We start from the raw sequence: 21992 nt of genomic DNA on the forward strand, positions 1-21992 counted from the left end.
AAGGTGGAACGCGTGTAGATGATGGCTGAGGAAGCCATCCTTACAGGTAAATCATCCATCCACAAAAGAGTATTTAGGACATAAAGCCCAGCAACTGACTCCAAAACAAAAGAAAAAAAAAGTGTGATAGGTTTTGTAAAATCAAAAGGATCTATGCGTTTTTATAAAACTCTTTATTAGTAATACTTAAGTGAAACAGAAACCCTGGTAACAGTTAACCAACTCCTTCAGTGTCTCACTGTTCAGATGCAACCCTGCTAGGAAGTTTAATTAAGGACTGACAAAACTGACTGACTCATCTGCTTTCCCTAGAAAATGGAATTAAGCTAAAACAATATATGATGTAAGATTAAATTAAGCAGATTATTTCTAAGGCATAACTTAGTGCATGTGTAACATATCTACATAATGATTCTTCACAATCACCCATCTGTAGGAACTTCGTTTTCCATCTACCAGAAGTTGTAGACAACTCTAACACAAAACAGGAATTAATGTTTAGATGCATATTTTCCCCCTTGTTCTATCCAGAAGACACTCGTCTGCCACATATTCATAGATGACCAACCTTTACATCCTTTCACCACGTGGAAGCCTCCTGGCTTCAAGAGGAGTACATAAATACATAAATCTCAAATATAAAAAAGTCTCAAAGATAAAAAGTCCTCAGGGAACAAAACAAAATGATAGAATTTTGGCCAGGATATATAACTCAGCTTTCAGTAGTTTCACAACTTAGAGCAAAGAAGACTTAGCTAAGCTCAAGTGCATTACAATTCAAGCTGATGAAGTCCCTTTAAATGTAATGAATTTATGTGTACATTCAGCATATTTTGATTTGGGCCCCAGACATCTCTCTTCTGTGTCTAAAGACTATGAACTAAACCAGAACCATTTGCACGTAAGGGTTTACCCTCCACCGGCCTCTACATGTACCTTTTTACAACTCCAGTACAAGAAACACCTCCCTTCATCTCTGAGTACTTGGAGTTAGTCTCCTAGAAGTGCACTTCAGGTAACAAGAATAACTGAACAGTGTTAATGAGAAACCTCTTCCAGATTTATATAGTATATTTATTCAACATGCATCTGCCATGCACAATTCCTGCTGATAAAGAATTATCAGAGTTCTTGCATGGACTGACTTGCTAGAAGCAATTCCAGTCAAGCCATTAAGATTTCATCATGTCTGGGGTGTGACAGAGCAGCCCTGGTGACACTGAACAGATTCTTCTCCTGAATTACTGCACAAATAACCTCCTCTGTCCTACCCATTAATTGGCCATGACCCATAACCTTTATCTACCAATATGGAAAAGCCAGTTTCCACTCTGAATGAAATTTTATGTAGTAATTTTTCAGCTGAAAACCAAACTACAGGAAAATGCCTTTCCTTTGAGAACAGCAGAACAAGAGTACAGATTGTTGCAGCCTCAAAATGAATTTCCTTCCCTGGGGCAAAGAGCTAGCCTGGCAATTAATTACACTTTCTCTAAGAGTCAGACAAAAGATGATAAGAAGTGGTGCTTTCATAACTGAAGGGAAGGACAAGAGATTGTGGTTCACGATATTTCTGTCCTCCTATACAGCCTCATCACATCAAGAAAAATAAAAGCAAACCCCAGCAATATTTAGGCTGCTACAGTCAATTCCACAGTTACAGACCATTTTCCTCTCTTGTACTTCCCAATTAGTTTACCGGTATTAGTCTCTTTGTATAACACTACCAAATGGCCTGGGGCAAAATAAGTGGATTTTTCCTGTGACTTCCAGAATACCCTTACAATAAACATATCTTTATTCTGGACCATCTTTTACTTGAATAATCATCATGAGCACAATTTACTAAATATGTAACCTTCAATTTTGCTTAAAGCTACATCAAGGAGCTCACCTCTGTCTCCTAGGGGCTCTAGATTCTCGCATAATTACTAGTGACTTTAGCAGACTTGCAAGAACAAGGATATTGATAATTAAAAGCATACCTGACAGGACTCCAAGGAGTTATTGGCAGAACTCATTCTACTAATGCTTAAAAGAAAAATAGCTTAATAGCATAATTTTTAACCGTGAGCCATTTAGAATGTTTATATAATACTTGTTCACAAACTAATCCAGCAGCAATTATTTGCACTTCCTTCTACCCCAGAGCAATGGAGAAAAGATCAGGGTTTGAACTTTCACAGGTATTTTCAAATGCAAACTACAGTTGCGGATTTTGTATGTCTTCTTGTCATGCTCTTTTTGGAAATACAAAACTATTTTCCAGGCTGATAACACTGAGAAACAAACTCAGACTTTTCAAAGCCATACCAGCATTCTGAAACACTGAAAAATTTCCTTTTTGTTCAGATAAAATCTGAGTAAAGGATTGTAGTAAAAACACTGTAGGAGTCCAAATTACTTTAATGTGTAATGAATTCCAGTGGAAAAAAATGTGTTCTTGACAATGTTTTCTGAGACATTCTGCACATTAAGAACAACATTTATGAATTAACAATCCACAAGCTGAACAGGAAGCCCTGGGAATTTGACTTGTGTGGACACAGTGTGAGCAGTAACCTGAAATTCCAGAATGTCAATATCCATCTCTTCAAACAGTTCAGCTATAAAAGAGTTTTTCCCACCATTGTGGGCATTCATGTAAGGCATTTACTTTATCTAAGTCTGAAACAAACTGAAGAATCATCTTTATGGAATCCTTACAGAATAATGCCCAGAACAGGATCTAGCTGCTGTACAAAATAATTTAATATAAAGTATTTGAGTATTTACTAGCTTACTGAAACACGTAATACTAAATTTCAAACAACATACATAAAAAAAAAAAAAATACAACCATTATTCACTAGTTAGGAGTTCTGTTTTACCACCCTGCCACAGCAGCAAGATGGTCATTTCTTCTGTGAACTCCTGCTGAGAGCCAAAAATCTCATCTTTGTTTACAGTAGATCCAATTTTTGGTACTTGTAATAGTATCTGGGAGAAAAAAAAGTGATAATTATCAATAAAGTGGTACATTCTCACATGTAAGAGAAAGCTCAATGATCTGACCAGCTGTTCAGATGTCCACTAGATATATTCGATGCTAGCATTTGTCTGGAAGGATCTGGATCTTGCAGGTCTCATTTGCCAGTGAGAACAATAGTTTTGAGTATATGTACATTCCTAGTGAAGAACCAGCATCATCTGAAAGACTCCTTGAGCAGAGAACAAACATCCAGCATAAATCCCTCTGTTGCAGTCCGTATTTGTTTTAATAGTTTCACTGTTAATAGTTTATTTCTATGCTCCCCCATGTTTCCCCCAGAGCTGGTTTGCCCCTAAGTTGTATCCTCCCCTATGCTGCCCATCACTGTGACCCAACTCCTTATTGCAGTACTTTCCCTGTCATTGTAAACCCTGCCCCTTGTTCTGGACCCTTCCCTGTGAATCCCACTAGCCCAGCCCCCTTCCAATACCTCCCCTTTGGAAAGCCCCTACTCAAGGCCCCTTTGGCCCATGTAACCTGTCCTCTTCTCCCCCTTATCCTCATTGGTCCCTATATTATAAACCCCGTCTCATGTTCCTCCCCTGTGTGTTACTGATTAAGATTTTGTACCCGCTCCCTGTATTTAATCCTGTGCACAGAGATTCTCAGGGCTCTTCTGTCCCTGACCCCTTTGGCACCAATAAACCCTTCCCTGCTGGAACCTCATATGGAGAGCCTCCTCCTTTCTCCTTCACCTGATCCCAGATGTTGGTTAGCGATCCTGCACTGTAGAGCAAACAGCTCTAAAGGTTCTGCCTTCAGTAATTCCCATACTGAGGCAGTTCCCCATACCTGGCATGGCGCTGGTGTCACACTTTGAGCTAGCCCAGGTTTCGGTGAACCATGTCACCCCTCACCACAGTAGGGTCTAATTCCTGATACCAACACCCTCCAGAAAAGGAGTAAGAAAACCAAACTTTTGTTCTGACAACACTACTTGCTGACTTCCAATTCACTTGCCCACCAAGTACACCCTGTGTTCTGTATTACCATAATATGCCAGGGCACATGACCTAGCATCCTAGTTCTTTGATTTGTACAGAAGCATCGGATGAGTGCCATTAACTACATGCTTACAAGCACTTGCCTGCATTCTAGATCCTGTATGTGTGGTAATAAAGTAGGAAGACATTTGGACCTAAGACACTGCAAATGAAAATTTTTGTGTGTTCAGTACTTTTGAAAGCTGCCACATTTATACAGTATCTTTGTATTGAATTAAAACAGAATAAATGACACACAACTTGCAAGAAACTTGGAGAAGAACTGCTTTAAACTTTGGAAGACACATGCCATCCAGTGGTACACCAAGAAACTTCATGAGAGATGGGAAAGGGAAGAGCTTCAACCTCTGTGTTGAAGTGATGAGACAGTTTTGTTCACAGTCTCATTTTTGTTTAACAAAAACCTAGGAAGTGAAGAAAGGAGTTTTCCCTATGCTAAGGGTTTCAGAAGAAAATAACAGAAACCTTATGAGAAACAAATAATTTTTAAAGAAAAACATTACTGATAATTTGAACTACTTTGGTAGAGGGGTGGTAGTGAATACCAAAGTTCAACTCAGGCTTACCCTAGAAATAAAGCACAGAATAATAGTAAGGCCTTAATTGTGAAGTAGCCTATGACTGTATTAATTCCTATGCTAAAGATCCTTGGAAGAGAAAACGTTAGTGCAATTTTAATAAAGTACTATTGCACAAGAACACTATTAAGCCAGAGAGTTGAAGTTTTATGCATCTTTCATTCTTTTTAGCCTTGCAATTTTTCCAAATATTCAGACTTTTAAAAAAAGCCCAACAACCTTTAAACACGCAACTAACCAGTTAGCATCTGCACGGTGTACCAAGTCTATATACTCCTTTACCTTCAGGTACTCCTTTGGGAAGGCAGAACTCTTTCCAGTTAATTGGAACTTGCTGGAGCTGGGAAGGCCTCTGGCCTGGTGACATTCTAACAATGGAGCAGATTTCTTGTCTGTCACACAGAGGCTGAAAAGATTAATGACATTTCATTCACACAGCTATTTCCACTGAAGAAATACTCTAAAAGAGCTAAAAGCTTTCTTCTAGGGAAATTAGAGATTACATGCAGATTTCAAGGCATGTCACTAGAAAACATTTAAGACTACTTGTGTACATTCAACATGCTTTTAGAAAGGGTGATAGAAAGCTTCAAAGCTTTAAACATTCTCTTTAGCAGTTTTGATACTGTAAGGATTAAATATACAGTACAATAGAAATTAGCATGATAAAACTGGATTTAAGAAGTGCAATAAAATCAGAACCTTTAAAATATTCTTTTCTTCTGGACTTTGAGGAATAATTTCTTTTTCTGAGCTCAGAGACACAGGACCAATTTCTTCTGAATTTACAAATGGACCTGTGGTATTCAGGAACAGGTCTTCCCCAGGTGAGGCTTTATACACCGGCGACAAGCTAAACTACAGCTCCGTTGAAATAAAAAAGATACAGGAATAAGTGCCCAGTTAAATAACAAACAACAATTCAGATTGGCTAATGCTTGTTGGCTCATGCAAAAGATATTCTATTGCTTAAATAAAAATTATTTAGGGATTCAGCAAGACCCTGATGTTCTCTATTTATTAATCTAATATACACTAGCTCAAGAGTGAAGAGACAAGTGGCAGTACTGTACTGCCAAAGAATTCAAACTGCCATTTAAACATCAATTTTGAGTCAAAGAGTTTGTTCAAGTAAGGATACTAGTGCTGGTTTTACATTGCATTTGTCAAAATACAAAACAAATTCCTAGATTAGGCTGTTTGGGTTTTTTTAATTGTTCAGAATTTATCAGTTTGTTGTGCAATATGCAGTGTAACATATATACAGGCAGAAATGCAATGTGCCACAAGGAAAGATTTCTTTGGTTCTAATCATTAAAAAAGAATAAAAATCAGACACTCACATCTAGTTCTAGAGGCTGAGCGTTACCAGAATTTTTTAGGACTTTGTTTTCCTCCATGATTAGCATGGTGGAAGTCATTTGCTAAACAAAAACAGAACTCAGTATCAGTTTCAAAGTCTGCTGTTTATTATTACTCTTACAGTATTTTCCTAATATACAATACTTTAAGAACTCAATTTAGAATTACTACTAGTTCTTCAGATTTAAGTATGGACTTCCTGTCATTCAGTTTTTTTGGTCTTATGCTCTCCAAAATTAAGACAAAGAATTAGTTTACTGCAGCATAGACATTTCAGATGTGGCACTTTCTGCCACTTATCCTAATTTAATTGTAATTTCAGTCAGGATTCACAACTCCCACTTCCATTCCAAGCCTGTGTTAATCCGTGGGGCACAATGGAAATACTCACCTCCACAGCATCTGTGCATTTGGTTGGCAGAACTTCTGCTGTCAACCCCTTTGATCTGACTGACATGTCTTCTGGAGCATCAAGCTGCCTAAACAATGATGAACCTTCTTCTAAGGAATTAAAACTGCTTTTTCCTTTCTTCCGTCTTTTGGCTTTAGCTGTTTGTTTATCATGCTAAATAGTGAAACAATTACATTTTGTGTTACAAAGTGAATCTCTATAACCTGGTAAGCACTAAAAAAACAGTCCCCCTGTCATAGTCAATCTCTACACAACCCATTTCAGTACTACTGACATAGCCAGTCTGAAAAACAGTGAGCTTGGGGACATCCATGATTATCGCTCTATTGAGAGGGAGAGGCAAGCTACATCTCCACTCTGCCCTTGCTGCAAACACTGCTTTACAAATGTAGTAGGAACTACTATTCCTGTAGGTGGAGTTTTCCACCCATATAAGGAGAAAATCATTTGTGTTACAACCTCACAGATTTATTAAGGATCTTTCACCTTGCTTTCCGGTCCTAATGATGAAGAACAGTGCATACCACTTTTTAGGTCTGGAGTTCTCTCTCTTGCAGCTGTTATTTTACAGAGTTTTTTTCCTGTGACAGATTTCCAATACATTAATTAACTTTGAGACAAAGACACCAGCTCCCCATCCCATGTCTTACAGGATGGTTTTCAAAGAGGAATAATTGCAAAGCCACCCATGTAAACACAGTTCTTCCGTCCAATATAACCCTCGTCTCCTCCCCACCATCAGGACTGCTTTACCTCTCTCCCATTCTGTAAACAAGGCTGCTTATTAATCTTATGTTCACCTGGCTATTTACAGCTGGGTAAATACTGTGGGATCAGAGACTGCATAATCACAGCAGTCCTTACCAGCAGCAACTTCTGCTGCCATTACACTCCAAATTAAGCAGGGGGATATAATGTGGTACCTGAGCCACACAGAGAATTGTATCTCTCACAGATCAGAACTGTAGTTACATCACGGACTCAAAAGTATTTGTGAAGCTGATATGAAATAGGCTCAAGTAAAGAGCAGGACACAAACAGTTGTGTTCCTGGGTAAGGTAAATAAGGAATGTCAATTTTCATTGAGCATCATGGGTGATTAAATGGAAAAACGCAGGGTCTGAGACTTCAGTTGGTTGGTTGTTTTTGTTTTCTTCTCCTAACACATTAATTAGAACCAAGTCCTATTTTGCTGGGATGATTTTTCCATATACACTTTCTCTTCTAGACACAACTGAGTTTAGTCTATGCTGGAAGATAAGTGACACAGCTGAAGCCTGGTTTAGATACTGTGCAATCATTTAAGTTTGGGTAGAATATTCTGTTCTCACAGATAGTACAACTGCTTCAGGTCATATTTTACCTGTCAGTGTAGTTGAAATGCTTACTGCTGAAGAACTGTAATAGCAATTTGATGATCTCTTTCTAGAAGAGGAGAAAAAGAAAAGAAGAACTATTCTGAATTAATGTTAATATAAAAAAAAATACTATTAATAAGAAAATCCTAGGAGTGAAAAGGGATAAATCTTATTTTAAAAAATATTGTCAAGGAGTTACTTAGTCACCCTTTACAGTTATTTGATAGTTTATCAAGTCACATATCTTATCATTAGGATTGTCACAATTTAAGACCCTCAGAAGACTCACTAAATACTTAGCACTTCAGCATTCTAGGACAGAACACATTTATCCAATCAATTGGACAGAGATCTGTAACACTAAGACTGATATGTGTTATGAATGAAAATGTCTGCATATAAGACTGGAAGGAGAAGCACAAGGATTAAAAGAAATTATGCTGTTCCTAGAAAAACATTCATGTTCCTCAGGTTCTTATGTCAGAACCTGAAGGCAGCTCTGTGACAAGGCCAAGTATAGAAGACCCTTCTCTGTGATAAAACCTTACCACAGACAACTTGTCAGAGAAAACCTGGCATCCAGCAACAGGAGGGTGTCAACAGGGTGTCAGCACAGCACACACACACACACCCCATTGTACTTCTTGGCAGATGTATTCCAAGTAAGAAAACACTATCAACAGGCAGTAACCTGGCCCAAGATTATATTATAAAGTCAGCAGGGTTCCAAAGCAAAGGAGCTCCCCATGTAAGCTGATGATTCCTAAAGAACGTAAAAGACCTGCCCATTAACTGATTTTACTCTGGGCAAGCACAGAATGTCAGACTTAAAGAAGACTTGACAACAGATACCCTTCACCCTCTACCACAGAGACAAGCCTGGCGAGACTACCTTAGCACACCTCTCTTGCTATGCCTGAATGAAATCTGACAGAATTAGTGCAATTTCATAAAAGCAACTTATTTAGCTGTTTGGTTTTTAGGGATTTTGTAAATAAATGTCATCTCCTTCTATAAAATCCTTCATTGAGTTCTCTTACATTGACTTCCCTACAGTTGCAAGGCCAAACTAGAAATCTGTAAGGCAAACTCTTCCCTGACCAGTTTCAAATTTCACCAATATCAAAGTTAAGGAAGACACAGGTAGCTGAAACTCCACAGAAGTGTCTGCAGGAGCAGAGGCTTATTTGTAACGGCCTTTCTTTTAAGTATCACTCAGAAGAGAAGAGTCTAAACATTTAGGTGCATCAAAGAGTCTGCTGTAGTGATTACCTTGCCATGCATCGGTCTGGAAAATCCTCTGGTACAGGTTCTAAAAAAAACCCAAAACATGAAAGCTAAACTTTAAATGCCAGCTTTGACCAGACAATTTTTTAGTGCAAACTAACTTATAAAGCACAATATTGGAAGCAAACACAGACCTCTAGCAGAGAGCTGCTCTCTATTATGCAGACAGACCTTACATAAAATGATCATTATATATTTTATACAGGTTCCTCACACCAGAGTGAAATTTGTTTATGTTTATATCCTGAAGTATTGTAGAAAAGAATTACCTAATATTGCTGAAAGATTTGAGATCTGTGGTATCTTATCTATGGTCACTGCTTTGCTGGAGTCCAGGAGAGTAGAGTTCTTGTACTTGCCAAGGTCCATGGAGTAAAAATTGCCACTTTCTGGACATAAAAAATACAAGTGCAGATTTCTTATGCTGAATTTCGTTGAGTTATTAAATGTATGATCAAACTGAAAGCAATCACATTTGCAAGACTGGAACTGAAAAGCAAAATTAAAGCACTGTCTTGGCTCAAACAGCTGCAGAAAATTTAGGAAGGAATTTGACTGAACACACATTTGTGGGTCATTCCCAATAAACAGCTTATGTCAACAGTGAATACTTTATATTTAAAGTAGGATTCAAATTACACACGGACCTGATTAACACCAGATCAAAGGAAAGATACACAGATTTCATGTTAAGCACAGGTTTATAGCAAAGATGTGACCCAGTGAGTCACACTAAGGGAGGCCACTAGTCTCTCTACTGTAGACAGTCTCCCCACATTTTCTACATCAAATAAAACTGAAAAAAAGTCACCCAAAAGTGTCACCCAAATCATCATCTCTGAATGCTTCAGGGGATGAATAAGTCTTCAGGCTGCCATCTCTGAATGCTTCAGGGGATGAAAAAGTCTTCAGGCTGTTGCTAGCAGTGCTATAATCTGCAGCTGAATCTTCATCTAAACAATCTATCAGAAAGGTGGAAACACCTGTGGGAAGAGTAATTTCTGTACCTAGAGAAAGAGACAAAAAAGGTGGCTAAAAAAATCTATCATCTTGTACAAACCATCAGGATTTCCTTATCTGAGTTTCGTTCCTGTAATGAACTAAGTATTGTCATGTCAGTATCTCATAATGAGTCATAATACAGTTAAAGAAGCAAACAAAGGGCATCCTTTGTTTATTTCCATACACTATCATAAGCCAAGAGAAGATACCTTCTTTGCCCAAGGCTCACAAGACAGCCTTTAAGAATTTAGCCTCCAGCAGGGTAATTCTTAAACAGGTCACAAACTTTTAGAAATGCAGGTTTGAGTAAACTGAAGAAATCATGTTCATGACTAGTTCTGTCAATGATAAAATCAAGATCATGTGGTTTCCAACAGGCTGGGCTCAAGACTGTCTCAGGTGCTGTGGGTCTGTCTGTGCTGCCTACAACCAATTCATGTGAGCCCAGCCACAGGCTGCAGTAACAGGCAGAAGTCCAGCCAGTGGTATCAAAACCTTCACTTCCTAATATCACACAGTCAGAACCAGTACAACAGCACAGTACAAGACCAGTACTTCTACAGAAATAAAATGATAAAATGAATTTTACATTTAGTTTATTATTGATATAAAATATATTTAATAATAGAATGTATTGCCATTATACTCACTTGACGTCACTTCAGCATTTTTCAAACATCCTTTACTTTCAAAGTTGATTATTTTGGATTCCTAAAATTAAAAGAGCAATATAAACAACCTGAGAAAACTGAAAGTAGACAAAGAAAGGCATTTAAATATCATCCTTCATTAGCAGATGCTGAGAAAACTCACTGTTTAGTACTTCAGCACTTAAGCCTGCTAATCACAGTGTAATTTGTAGCAGGATTTTTCATGCACATTAATGAATCCGCAATCTTACAGCTATAAAATTCAAAGCGACTATCCCATCATTTGATTCTGCAATCTTTGCTGGATGGAACTGCTGTTGTAGGCATACTAATATCAACTGAACTTATGCACAACAGAGGTATTGAACTTTATTGTCTTTTGATTTTATTTTTTTTCAGATACCCAGTCCTCACTTTCAGAATCCTACACCATTTCTGTAAATACAAACATCTATGATGTGTAAGCAGTAGATTCTACAAAACTAGGCATTTTGTAGAAAATGTAAATAATTGGTAGACTAAAGAAAGAGCCAACATTATAAAGAAAAATAAATCTTATACCAGTATCACCTGTGCCCTTTGCTGCAGCAGACTTCAGTTCAAATACACCCAGTTCACTATTCTCTTGCCATTGCAGTATTAACTGTCCCATAACACTTCTGTACCATCATCTCCAATGACCTTATTCCAGTTTTAGTAACACAAGAGCATCAGGGACCTGTTAAATGTCTGTGCCTGACCTAGAAGTGTGCAATTCTCTGGAATCACAATCTACTGAGATCTCTTCCACACAACACAATTCCTACAGGCTTGCCTTGTCCAGGATAATTAGTATTGATGTTTTCTCATGCATCCAGTAGCTCCAACAGCTTTTATTCTGGTCAAAGACACAGAAAATGTAATCTAAAATACAGGACCAAGTTCAGCCTGAAAAATGTCTGGGCACACACAGACATAATTCATAGGAAATTTTACCTGAATAGAGAAAGAAATTAATGTGTCACACTTCTCTGATTTATCCTCCATCCCTAGTAGATAAAAAGCAAGCCAGCATTCTCACCTTCAGTGGGACACTTCTTTCTTCTGGTTCCTTTTCTTTTATCTTGAAATCTGTTGTTTCTCTGACAGTCACTTGATTACTGTGGTTGAAGAACAGAACCAAATTCAATCACAGAGCTACACTGTTTTAGACAAAAGCAACAACTTTAAAATGTTTTTACAGGGTGTCAATAAATAATCTGACAAACATCAGTGCACTGATAATTCAGACTGCATTGTTCCAAGAGCCATCTCCTAGACAAAACAATGCAATTTATTAACAAGTCTTAACGATGTTGTGTTTGAATGAGTTCTAGCTGACCTTTGGTTGCATGAAGAGCTCTCTTCAGTATATTCAACGTTTTCTTTAATTTTTGGTAGATTTTTCCCACTGAACTTTTTCTGCAGGCCTACAGAATAAATATTTATTTCAGTGATGATAATATCAATATTAGAATTGAGATTATTATTTCTAACAAGGAACCTTTAGCTGTTCCCACCTTTTACACTCATAAAACTTTTTGACTGTATTATCACTAACAATGTAAAATCTGAATTTGCTTTTTTCAGCAGTATATCAAGACAAATCAAAAAGGAGACATAAAGGAATACTTCTTGTGTTTTAGAAACCTGTTGATTAAAAGGAAAAAACTCCACCACCTTGGAAGCAACCTTTACCTTGATTCAAAGCAGTTTTGAGTACAAATCAGTTTTAAATGGAGTTTATTAGGAGTATCAAGGATGTCTACATAAACTGGTCCTCACAGTATATAATCCCAAATGGCATTAATGACACAATAAATCAGTAACCAGAAAATTTCAGAGACATATTTTCTTATCCTAAAACTAATTTTATAAGTCATTTAGCTTTATGCTTTGCTTTCATTATCTAAGAGCTAGAAACAGTCACACTTTCTAGAGCTACACTTTTATGACCTCAAAGGATCCCCACACTAAAACCTGGGTCTGAGTCACTGCATTTCCCCAGGGCCACACAGAGCCCTTCAACTGAAGCTTCCTGGGAATTCAGGACAGGATGACATACGGACAGGACTCATCCTTCTCTTTCTTTTTTCCAAACATATGGAAGACCTCCAGGCAGCCGGTTGCATTCAGTCCTGTGCACAGGAGCACTAAATACATACAAGAGCAGGAGCCAGCAGAGCAGGAACAAGGCAATAACAATGTTCACTGTACCCTCTAACAGCAAAGCTTTACTTTTAAATTACCAAGATCAGCCCAAGATCAAGACATCCCACGCTGGTCTTCCCCATACTCTGTTAGCCTTCACTTGATTCCTATCCCTTCCCTTGAACTGCCATTTTTTTCTTAACAGGTCTCAAAATTCTTAGCTTGGTATCTGCTGCACTGCGTTCAACGAGGCAGCTCCTTTTGAGTAACTACTTTAAGCAATTCTTAAAATATTCTCTCAAAGGTAAGCAAGGCTTTTGTCGTGACATTTCTCAATGCTCCCTTTCCAACTCGATTAAATAGAGGGGAGGCACTTTACAAAAGGAAAAATCTTACCTATTGCTAACTAGCAGCTAAAATACAAGTAACACTCCTGTTTTCAGAACAGCAGTTTGCTTTCTACAAGTGGTGAGAGACACGGATAACAAGAAATCACTTCCCAACCTCACAAAGGACCCGCTGCGCTGGGCACCTGTGTGAGGAACAAACCTTTTTGGGGACACCGAGGACGCTATCGGTAAAAATTTTGGCCGGATTACCCTGCCCAGCATCTTGCCCCACGAGAGCACACCGGACAAAGCACAGCGCAGGCTCCTCTTTCGCCCACGCTTTCCCGTCGGTACCGGCCCAGCCTCCTGCACCCCAAGCCCCAACGCCACCCGGGAGAGGCGCTTACAGGCAGGCTCGGGCCCGCGAGGCCCCGCGCTCCCAAACAGGCGCCGCCGGCACATCTGGGAGACACCGGCGCGGCTGCCCGGGAGAGCCCCCGGCAGAGGGGAGGCACGGCGCTTCTTCCGCGGTGCTTTCCCGGGGCAGGGGGCGCGGACCCTGCGGCCCCGCTCCATGGCAACCCGAGCCCCCGCAGCCACCCCCGGCCGCGGCCCCTCAGGCCGCACCGCCCCCGCGGCCCCAGCCCGCATGCGCGGGGCGGCCGCACGCGCCCCGGGGTGAGGGCCCGGTCCGGCCCCCATGAGGGACCCGCTGTGGGCAGGGACACCTGCACCGGACCTGGTGCCTTCGTGACTCGTTGGACCCGGCCTGGAACACTCCCAGGGCAACCTATGACAGCGCCCCACCGCCCTCACGTGGAAAAAACTCGTGTATGAAAATGGTGTAAATAAATCTTGTGTGTGATAATCCCGGTACTGATCCGGCCCCGTGTTTCAGCTTCAGTTTGTAAGAGAGGAAGAATATCGTTGCTTCGTTACCTGAAAAAATAGAGCATATAGAATCATAGAATGATTTGGGTTAAAGGGACCCCAAATGCAGTGCTGTTCCAACCCCCTGCCATGGGCAGGGACGCCCTCTGCTACACCAGGCTGTTCCAAGCCTCATCCAACCTGGCTTTGGGCACTTGCAGGCGTTTCTGGATACCCGAGGGAAGTGAGACACAAGTGCACACAAAAACCGGAATAGAGCCCGAATGCTTTGAAACTTTATTGGTTTAGACACAGTCTGAAAAAAATACTATGCATTCCCAATTGTCAATTCATAATTAACAAGCATATACATTTGGTTATATGATTATTGATTTAAAATTTAAAAAATGAAACCATTACAGAAAGACTTCTGCATCTTCAGAGAACTTAGCAATAGTTTGTTTTCATAGGAGATTGCTAAAATGAATCTCATGTCTCAATATGATTTTGGTCGTTACTTTATTTTACATAATTTCTTATTTTTACAATACGTTTAGTTTAGGCACACATATGAATTCCGAATGACTTCATACCGATGGTGAGGAGAAAGTGCTGGAGGAACAACAGATTTTATAAAAGAGCTTTTATTGTATGTCAGTCCACAAGAAAATCTTATGAGCAGTTTTGAGAAAGCTGAGAATTTAGTTTTTTACAAAAATTTCCATAGATGACTTTTTGATACACATGCTAATATACCAAAACTGAAAAATTTTATTAAGTTAGGAATTTTTTTACACAAATGTGTATGTTAAATTTTACCTCCCTTCACTTTCAGTTGAAAATACAATAGGCAACACTTACCAAAATGCCTCATTTGTTGGCTGCTTTTACATTGCTAAAATACATAACAAAAACCTGAAATGAAGGGCTTAAAGGGGCTCCAGATGCCTCAGAAAACATTTTTCTTTGGAAGAATTTGAGGGATCTAAAACTTTTTCACTTCTGGGCTACAGGTATCCAGACTTCTCTGAAAAGCTTCATCGTTTCACAGGTGCAGAAGTGGTATAGAAACCACCAAATGTGCAAAATACTGAAGAACATTCAAAGAAGAAAAAATGATTTAATTCTGATTTTTTTCCCAGTGAAAACCAAAGTGACCTAAAGATACAAAAAGTATGCCAATAGAATTGCCTCTAATTAAAATGCTTTTTCAATTTCTTTCTAAGGCATCAAGAGGTCTTTAAGTAACCTACTACCATGCAAAAATAGTATATTCTTTCCCATTTTACTTTCATCTTGTAGCATTTATTTACATATAGATCAGCAGTTTGTGCTTTTAACACATGTAAAACTAAAAAAAAAAAAAAGAAAAGTGACTTAATTTTTTCATTCCAGAAGTTAAGGTCAGATTATTTTGTTGCACATGAGAATTTTATATTTACGGCAAAAACAAGACTGGACTTTACTGTTGCTGATAGGATACTGACTAACAGTGATGGCAGATTGCAAAATGGTACTTTATCAACAAAACTTACCATCTCTGTCCCACCTGATGTGCATCAAACATTTTAACCTGCAAATGTGCCTTTCAGGACAGAATTATTCCATGTAATTTCTGCCCATATGGGGTTAAAGACTCTGGTCTGTTTTCTGCTCACACTTTGTGCATTCTGGCAGAGCAGATTTTTCTTTGTGCAATATATCAAGCAAAGAACATGTAAAATATATAACTAAGCAAGTCTCTTCCTGAAAAATGTATTTTATGTGGGTTTTTTTTATATATAAGAGATTCTTCCAGTGATTCCACAGGCATAGCACCAGGCCCAGGAAGAACCTCCCATGTTTAATGTGTCCAAGAATGTAGTACCGCAACTGTAAAACTGACTGTAAAAAGAACTGCCACTCTTTAAGATGAATAATTGAAACTAATTTTGTAATTAGTTATCTTAAGGTAAGAAAAAAAAACCAAAAAAACCAACTGGTTATTGGACAGCCCTGGGGATTTTATCTTGGTGGTCACAAGAAGTGTTTCATTTTAAGAAAGCTCAATACAAAATAAATATTCCTGGAATTTGAAGAGAAGCAGGATTGAGCCTAGTTCATGCCTTATGCATGAACTTATGTCTCTTTTTCAAATGTTGATCTCTTACAACATCGTTATTCCTGTGATAAAAGAGTGACCTGCAGAGGAAAATCTGATTATACAAGTATAAAAGAGAGCTTTTAGTTTATTTATATAATTTTTCACACTTTTGGTGTGACAAAAACTAACTCAGATTTTTGCATCATCCAAGTGTGGCCAGGTCTGCATGTTTTCTTTCGTATTCTTTTGGTGTTCATATATTTGGTTCTAGTGCATCTGACATTCTGCATCAAATACCAAAAGAAGAATATTATTCAGCATCATATATGTAAAAATAACAGCCATCTAAGCTGTAAATAAACTAATATTGGGATCTTCTATACTTATACAGAGTTTAGTTGTCTCAAAAAGCCTGAAATCATCTTACAAGAAAAGTAAATTAAATTCAAATTGCAAAAAAATATCAGTGAAAAATAGCTTTTCTCTACTTAGATGACTAGGGTTTGGGGTTTTTTATTTAAAACTGCTGCATTAAAACAAACAGGAAATTGTACTGAATTTAATTCTCCATTGCTCTGAAGGTTGTGCATGTAATGACTGTCTTTTGGCTGATACAAAAAGGATATGAACTAAACTCCACTGAGATAAAAATCCTTTATGACTTGACCTAAAGAACCAGATTTTATGCAATAATCTCTAACCTCCATTAATGTGGCGCACAGAAATTCCCCAGGAATGCTATTGCTGCATACATTGGTGAAAAATTATGATCCCATCAGATCTCAGATATTTCTTTACTTGCTTTGGACTGATATGAGTCATTGCACTGAAATCAAATGAGGAATCAGGTACATAAAGTGATTCAGGTGCATAAAGGGATCAAACACACATTTGATAAATCAAACTTCCACATTGTTTGAATCATTATGTTACTGATACAGTTTCCTATGTATCTTTTTATTCTGAAATCACTGCAATAAATCAGTCTTCATATAACACTAACTCAATTCACTAAGTTAATTTAATTTCATTTAGAAGCATGCAACAGCACTTCAGAGAGAAAATAAGATACTGTTTAGATTAAAAATTTAAACTTTTAGCTTCAAAAGTCTACAGTGGATTCCTCTATAAAAGAGAAAATAAGTGTCCATCCACTGTCCTAGCAAAGATCTAGCAGGCACACTTCCATGCTAGTATGCACTGGTGCAACAAACATCAGCTAGTAAAATATACAGATATTTAGGACCCTGTTTAGCAGAAAGAAGCCATCAACAGTCCAAGTATTCAAGCAACTTGACATGACAGTTTTCTCTTTGCCTTGCACCGTGCTTTGTACCAAGAGAGAGCTCTACAGTCTGTTCCTACTCCTTGTGAGACTTACCCCTTTCTGACAACCACTGAAATCTAAGGTTTTATCCAGACAACTTGCTGGTTATTCCAGAGAGGCCATTGGAAGCAATGCCAGTGGGACTTGATGCTTCCAGATGTCTGACCATAAAGATGTTCTCATAAATAACAGCCCTTTCTGCCACCACATCCACTGTTCTGCCATACAGTTGACACCTTGCACAGCGATGGCTAACACAGCCTTTAGCCCATCCCCGTGAGTCTTTTGGGGCAGTATTCCTTCCCCTTCCATGGCCAGACAAAGGATGTCCTCCACTGCTGCACCTCAGGCTGGCCTTTTCCCAAACCCTTTCATTTTGCTAAGCCCCATCCAGAATCACAGCTTATTCCTTGTGCTCCATTTCTTTAGTGCTGTTTCTGAAAGGGAGTTAGTCCAGCTGGAATGCGCAGTATTAGCAGCACGTGAAGTAATAAATTAGGGACTGGGAGCATACGGATTATCGTGAATTCCCACCTAAAGCCACCACAGAGCCAGTGATGCTTTTGCAACCTTCTCAGTTTGAGCAGTTTCAATGCCTGTGAGTGCACTGGACTGGAGAAGCCCTAATGCTGAATCTGCATACCATGAATAAACTGGTTGAATGAAAAGAAAATAGAGGGAATACTGTGCTATTGCTTCCTACCTTGTTCTTGTAATTTCAAGGTAACATTAATCCATTAAATGCAATATACTAATAGGTCTATTAAGTATACATAGTGTGAAATTCCTTCCTATTTTTGTTCTGGTTGTTAAGTCATCAATGATTAAATCAAATCAATGTAATTTATGTCTTGAAAAATATAAAAACTATCACTTAATATATGAACAAATATCCAGCTTGAAGTTCCAAATCAGAGAAAATGGACTTTTACTTTCACCATCAATCACTGATTATTTGAGTTAGACCACATTACTGAATTATTTATGATTTTAGTTTCTAATATATTAGGTTATATACAATCAAGTATCAACAGACATACCTGAAATTTTCCCTATTTTAATTAGAAATGTTTGTAGTTATTTATAAGATAAGCTTCCATAGTTTACTTGGCCATAAATTGAAATTTCTGCATATTTTGTGGCAATTTAGCATAACTTTTAGTAGTGCCTTACTGTGTATCTAGAGTAAAAAAGAAATTGTATCACAGCTGATGGCAGAAAGAAGGGAAAATATGGTTAGTGATGAAATCCTAGAAAAATGAAAGGCTCAAATGTAAGATTCAGATGCATTTGTAATGTAAGATTCAGTATCCATTTCAGCAGTGTTGTTCTGGCTCTGTACTTTTTGAGTATTATTCTAATATTGCTATGAAGTCTATTTTTCAGAAGATTCTTCCTGTGATTTCAGATGGAGATGCTTGAATATAGCTCTTCTATTTGTTTTTTGAAGTAATCTCTCAGTTCTGGTCTCTTAGCCTTTAATGTTGGTGTCAACAAACCGTTTTGCACTGAGAACATATCAGAGTGAATATAAATGGCTTTGACCTAAAATAAAAGAGGAATATATTTATGGCAAAGGTTACAGGCATCACACTGAATAAACATTCATTTTTTTGCTGTGCTTCCCTCCGGTGGTGCCTCAAGTCCAGGGCACTTTTCTGCTGAGTCCCCAGGATTTCTGTCCCCTGCCCACAGAAGGGAGCTCTCCAAGAGAATGAGCACATAATTTTCTGTATGAAAGCAAGGCCAGAGCACAGCAAGGCAGCGCACAAGTGACAGTGTGATATCATCACTGCAGTTTCACACAGCTGAAAGGCAGTGGGGGAGAGGGCAAAGGCAGGGAGTTGTGCTAGGAAACTTCAACTCCACTGCAGAAGTAAACAGCACTGATTTAATCTTGCAAAATTATCATGAAAGTTTGCAGGCACGAAGCATGTACATGATGATATTCTTTAGCTAATTAAAAGTGATACAAATCTTTTAGCCTGTGCAAATGGCATTTCACAAGGCTGCCCTTGTTTGAGGCAGTGGCTCTGAGCACAGTGGGGAGCTTGGCAGCACAGATGGGAATGAGCTCTTCCTTCCCAGGCTGGTGTGGGAGAAAGTAGAAAACTGCTGTGTGACTGGTCAGACTCCACTGATTTAAGACAAAATTCCCCAGCCATCTGCTACTTTTGTGATTCCCCAAGCCAGATTGCTTTGCAGTTTGTTTGGCTGGCAGTTGCAGCGATACAGACTGCAAATCCATTTTCTATTCCTTTACGTGAATCATCTTTCCCTGCAAGCATTGTGGTCCAGGCCCTGCCCCCATACAATCCTTCATAAATCACTGTTTGCACTATTAATGCTCCCCCATTTGCTGCACTAGCTTTCAGATCCTGGAAGCTGATGGTTATAGAAGCCACACTTGTCATTCCCAAGGCAGAGACCCACGCTGCAGAGGATGATAAAGAGTATCCCCATAAACAGGGGATCCCACCCCACCAGAACATTAGCCACAGTATCTGGCTCAACGTATCTGGTTTTCAGATTACATATTGCAACAGAGATGAAGTTCTGAAGCCCTTTAATTTTGAAAACTGTATCATTTATTTTTTTATTCAATTATTATTTTCCGCTAATTTTTAGAAAGATGACTTTAGAAAGATGAAGGCTTTCCTCACTACTTTACACTTGATTAATTGAAAACTGCTGGTGGAATCAATTACTTGAGGCTATTTCATATTGTGAAGAGCATGACAGAGGCAAAAAAGACTTTTTAGCACAGACAATTATGTGCATTAAAAACTATACTTTATACTGAATTATTTTAAAATAAATTTCTTTTTGCTATAATTTCATTTGCATAGGTAACTGAGAAATTAAGAATAACAGGGTTATGTTTAATGATGCTTCTGCTCCACTCCAATATGGTGAATTACTCATTAGAATTATCACCCAGAAACAATCTAAATAAAAGCAAAAAGGCCCTGGCAAATTATATGTAATGATTGAGATGTTCACTTTTTTAATCAGAAATAAGCATTTGACATTTTAAAATGGGGTGGATACTTTTTCTGTGTTTTTAATGCAATGCAATTCATGGCTGATTTCAGATCTTCCCTTCTGAAGTGTTTGTAGCTCTATTGCAGAAATATTTACACAAGCAGGAAAGAACTAGTGGTCAGACTGAAAAGAAAGAAACCAGCAGTATTTCAAGGTCAGGTATAAGCATAGTAATTAGTGACCCAATTTCTAAGAGCTTTCAGTGGCAGGAAAGGCAGACTCCTACAGATGTTTATCTTGACCTCTGCTTGTCAGTCTGGAGATTATCAATGTCCCTGATTTATATTTTGACCTCTGCACCCTAAACTTTCACTAAATTTAATTCAAATTTCAAACATGGGTAGCAAGCAGAATCTCAGCAAATATATTTTTCCAAAGCAGTAAATACAACTTGCCAGGAATAAAGCTTGTTCCAAAAACATCATGTACAGCTGCTACAAAGATTTGTAGTAACATCATAAATGCTGACAAATCCCTCTTCTATACAAATTGCCTGTCTGAGCACACTGAATGGTGTATTTCATTTTACCTGCTCAAAGGAGTGAAGCCCACTCTCCTTCCCTAACCGTACCATGTCTTCCATTATCGCTCGCTGCAGTTCCTGCGTTAAAACACAGAAATTCCTCATGAGCTACCATAGTCAACTTTACATGCAATTAATGCTCACTGTTAACACCAAAAAAGTGTTTCTGAGTAAAGTTCAAGTGCCTTACTAACAGTTAATATGTAATTAGCAAAATTCTATTGTAGTGTGTAAACATTACACTTAAGTGTGGTGATGTAGAGTGTCTCCTTGGTATGAAAAGTAAGGTTCTATTTTCAAACCAGCTATGTGACATAGAAGTTATATTTACAGTCCTTCAGCCATCTGCCAGATGCAAATACAGAATCACTGCCCACAGACACCAGTGGGATGGTTCAAGTGGCATCAGTATTCCATGATGTGATACAATGCAGTTCCTCAGTATTAGAAAGCATGTGTTTAAGATTAGAGTCCTTTTTATAGAATCATTGAAGCTCCTGAGCTGGAATGGACCCACAATATCTCTGGGCAAGATATTAGCCCTTTTACTACACAGATGGGGCCTGCAGACCTTAATCCTCTCTCAAGGGAGAGAAAAAGAGTGATGACACATAGAAAAACAACATAAAAACACCAGTCAATTAAAAAAAAAGGTGAAGCCTCAGATAAAAAAAAAAATTAGATGCCCTAATGAAGCTGAAAGTTCTATTGGTAGGGCCATAGCAATAAACAATAATACACTAAAATATCCCCTTCCATTCATAAAAAAGTATAAAAAGACAAGGTGTCCAAACTGTAGAAGTGAGAAGAAGTATCCATGATACAGCAAAATAAATGCTAAAAAGACTGTGAACCCATGAAAAGCTTGAACAACGGCAAAAAAAAAATAATAAAGACCCTTTGCCTGCAGGGAGAGAAGAAGAAGACCTCTGCTCCCAGAAATAAAAATAATCACAAAAATA

The 21992-nt window shown here is 38.4% G+C and overlaps 2 protein-coding genes across 3 annotated transcripts in view; both read right to left on the reverse strand.

Moving 5' to 3' along the window:
• Positions 1-40: 40 nt before the first annotated feature.
• On the reverse strand, positions 41-13893 carry MEIKIN (meiotic kinetochore factor). Of its 2 annotated transcripts, XM_058848736.1 has the most exons (14): positions 13590-13893; positions 12045-12132; positions 11745-11823; positions 10685-10745; positions 9857-10039; positions 9302-9421; positions 9018-9057; positions 7751-7812; positions 6874-6968; positions 6367-6540; positions 5957-6037; positions 5316-5471; positions 4896-5019; positions 41-2979 (listed from the first exon to the last, which is right to left on the reverse strand). In XM_058848736.1, exons 1-14 carry the CDS (start codon positions 13882-13884, stop codon positions 2933-2935), a joined length of 1605 nt encoding a protein of 534 aa, XP_058704719.1. In that variant the 5' UTR covers positions 13885-13893; the 3' UTR covers positions 41-2932. The 2 variants fall into 2 exon arrangements, with proteins under 2 accessions (XP_058704719.1, XP_058704720.1); XM_058848737.1 differs by lacking the exon at positions 5957-6037.
• Positions 13894-14326: 433 nt separating this feature from the next.
• ACSL6 (acyl-CoA synthetase long chain family member 6) overlaps positions 14327-21992 on the reverse strand; it is a 45165-nt gene continuing 37499 nt past the window's right edge. Inside the window, exons 20-21 of the mRNA XM_058848677.1 lie at positions 21037-21108; positions 14327-19007 (exon numbers count right to left, since the gene is read on the reverse strand). Of these exons, the coding sequence (XP_058704660.1) occupies positions 18867-19007; positions 21037-21108 (213 nt within the window). The 3' untranslated portion in view covers positions 14327-18866. The remainder of the gene's footprint in view (positions 19008-21036; positions 21109-21992) is intronic.

This window comes from Poecile atricapillus, chromosome 13 (assembly GCF_030490865.1).
Source record: "Poecile atricapillus isolate bPoeAtr1 chromosome 13, bPoeAtr1.hap1, whole genome shotgun sequence".
Taxonomy (NCBI): domain Eukaryota; kingdom Metazoa; phylum Chordata; class Aves; order Passeriformes; family Paridae; genus Poecile; species Poecile atricapillus.

Excerpts from the sequence above, each read along its gene's own strand:
- MEIKIN (XM_058848736.1), bottom strand. The coding sequence starts at position 13,884 with ATGGGGGCCGGACCGGGCCCTCACCCCGGGGCGCGTGCGGCCGCCCCG. Across the intron at positions 6,969-7,750 it reads CATTTCAACTACACTGACAG|GAAAAAAACTCTGTAAAATA; the intron begins GTAAAATATGAC and ends AATCTGTCACAG. Across the intron at positions 5,472-5,956 it reads CTCAGCCTCTAGAACTAGAT|TTTAGCTTGTCGCCGGTGTA; the intron begins GTGAGTGTCTGA and ends ACGGAGCTGTAG.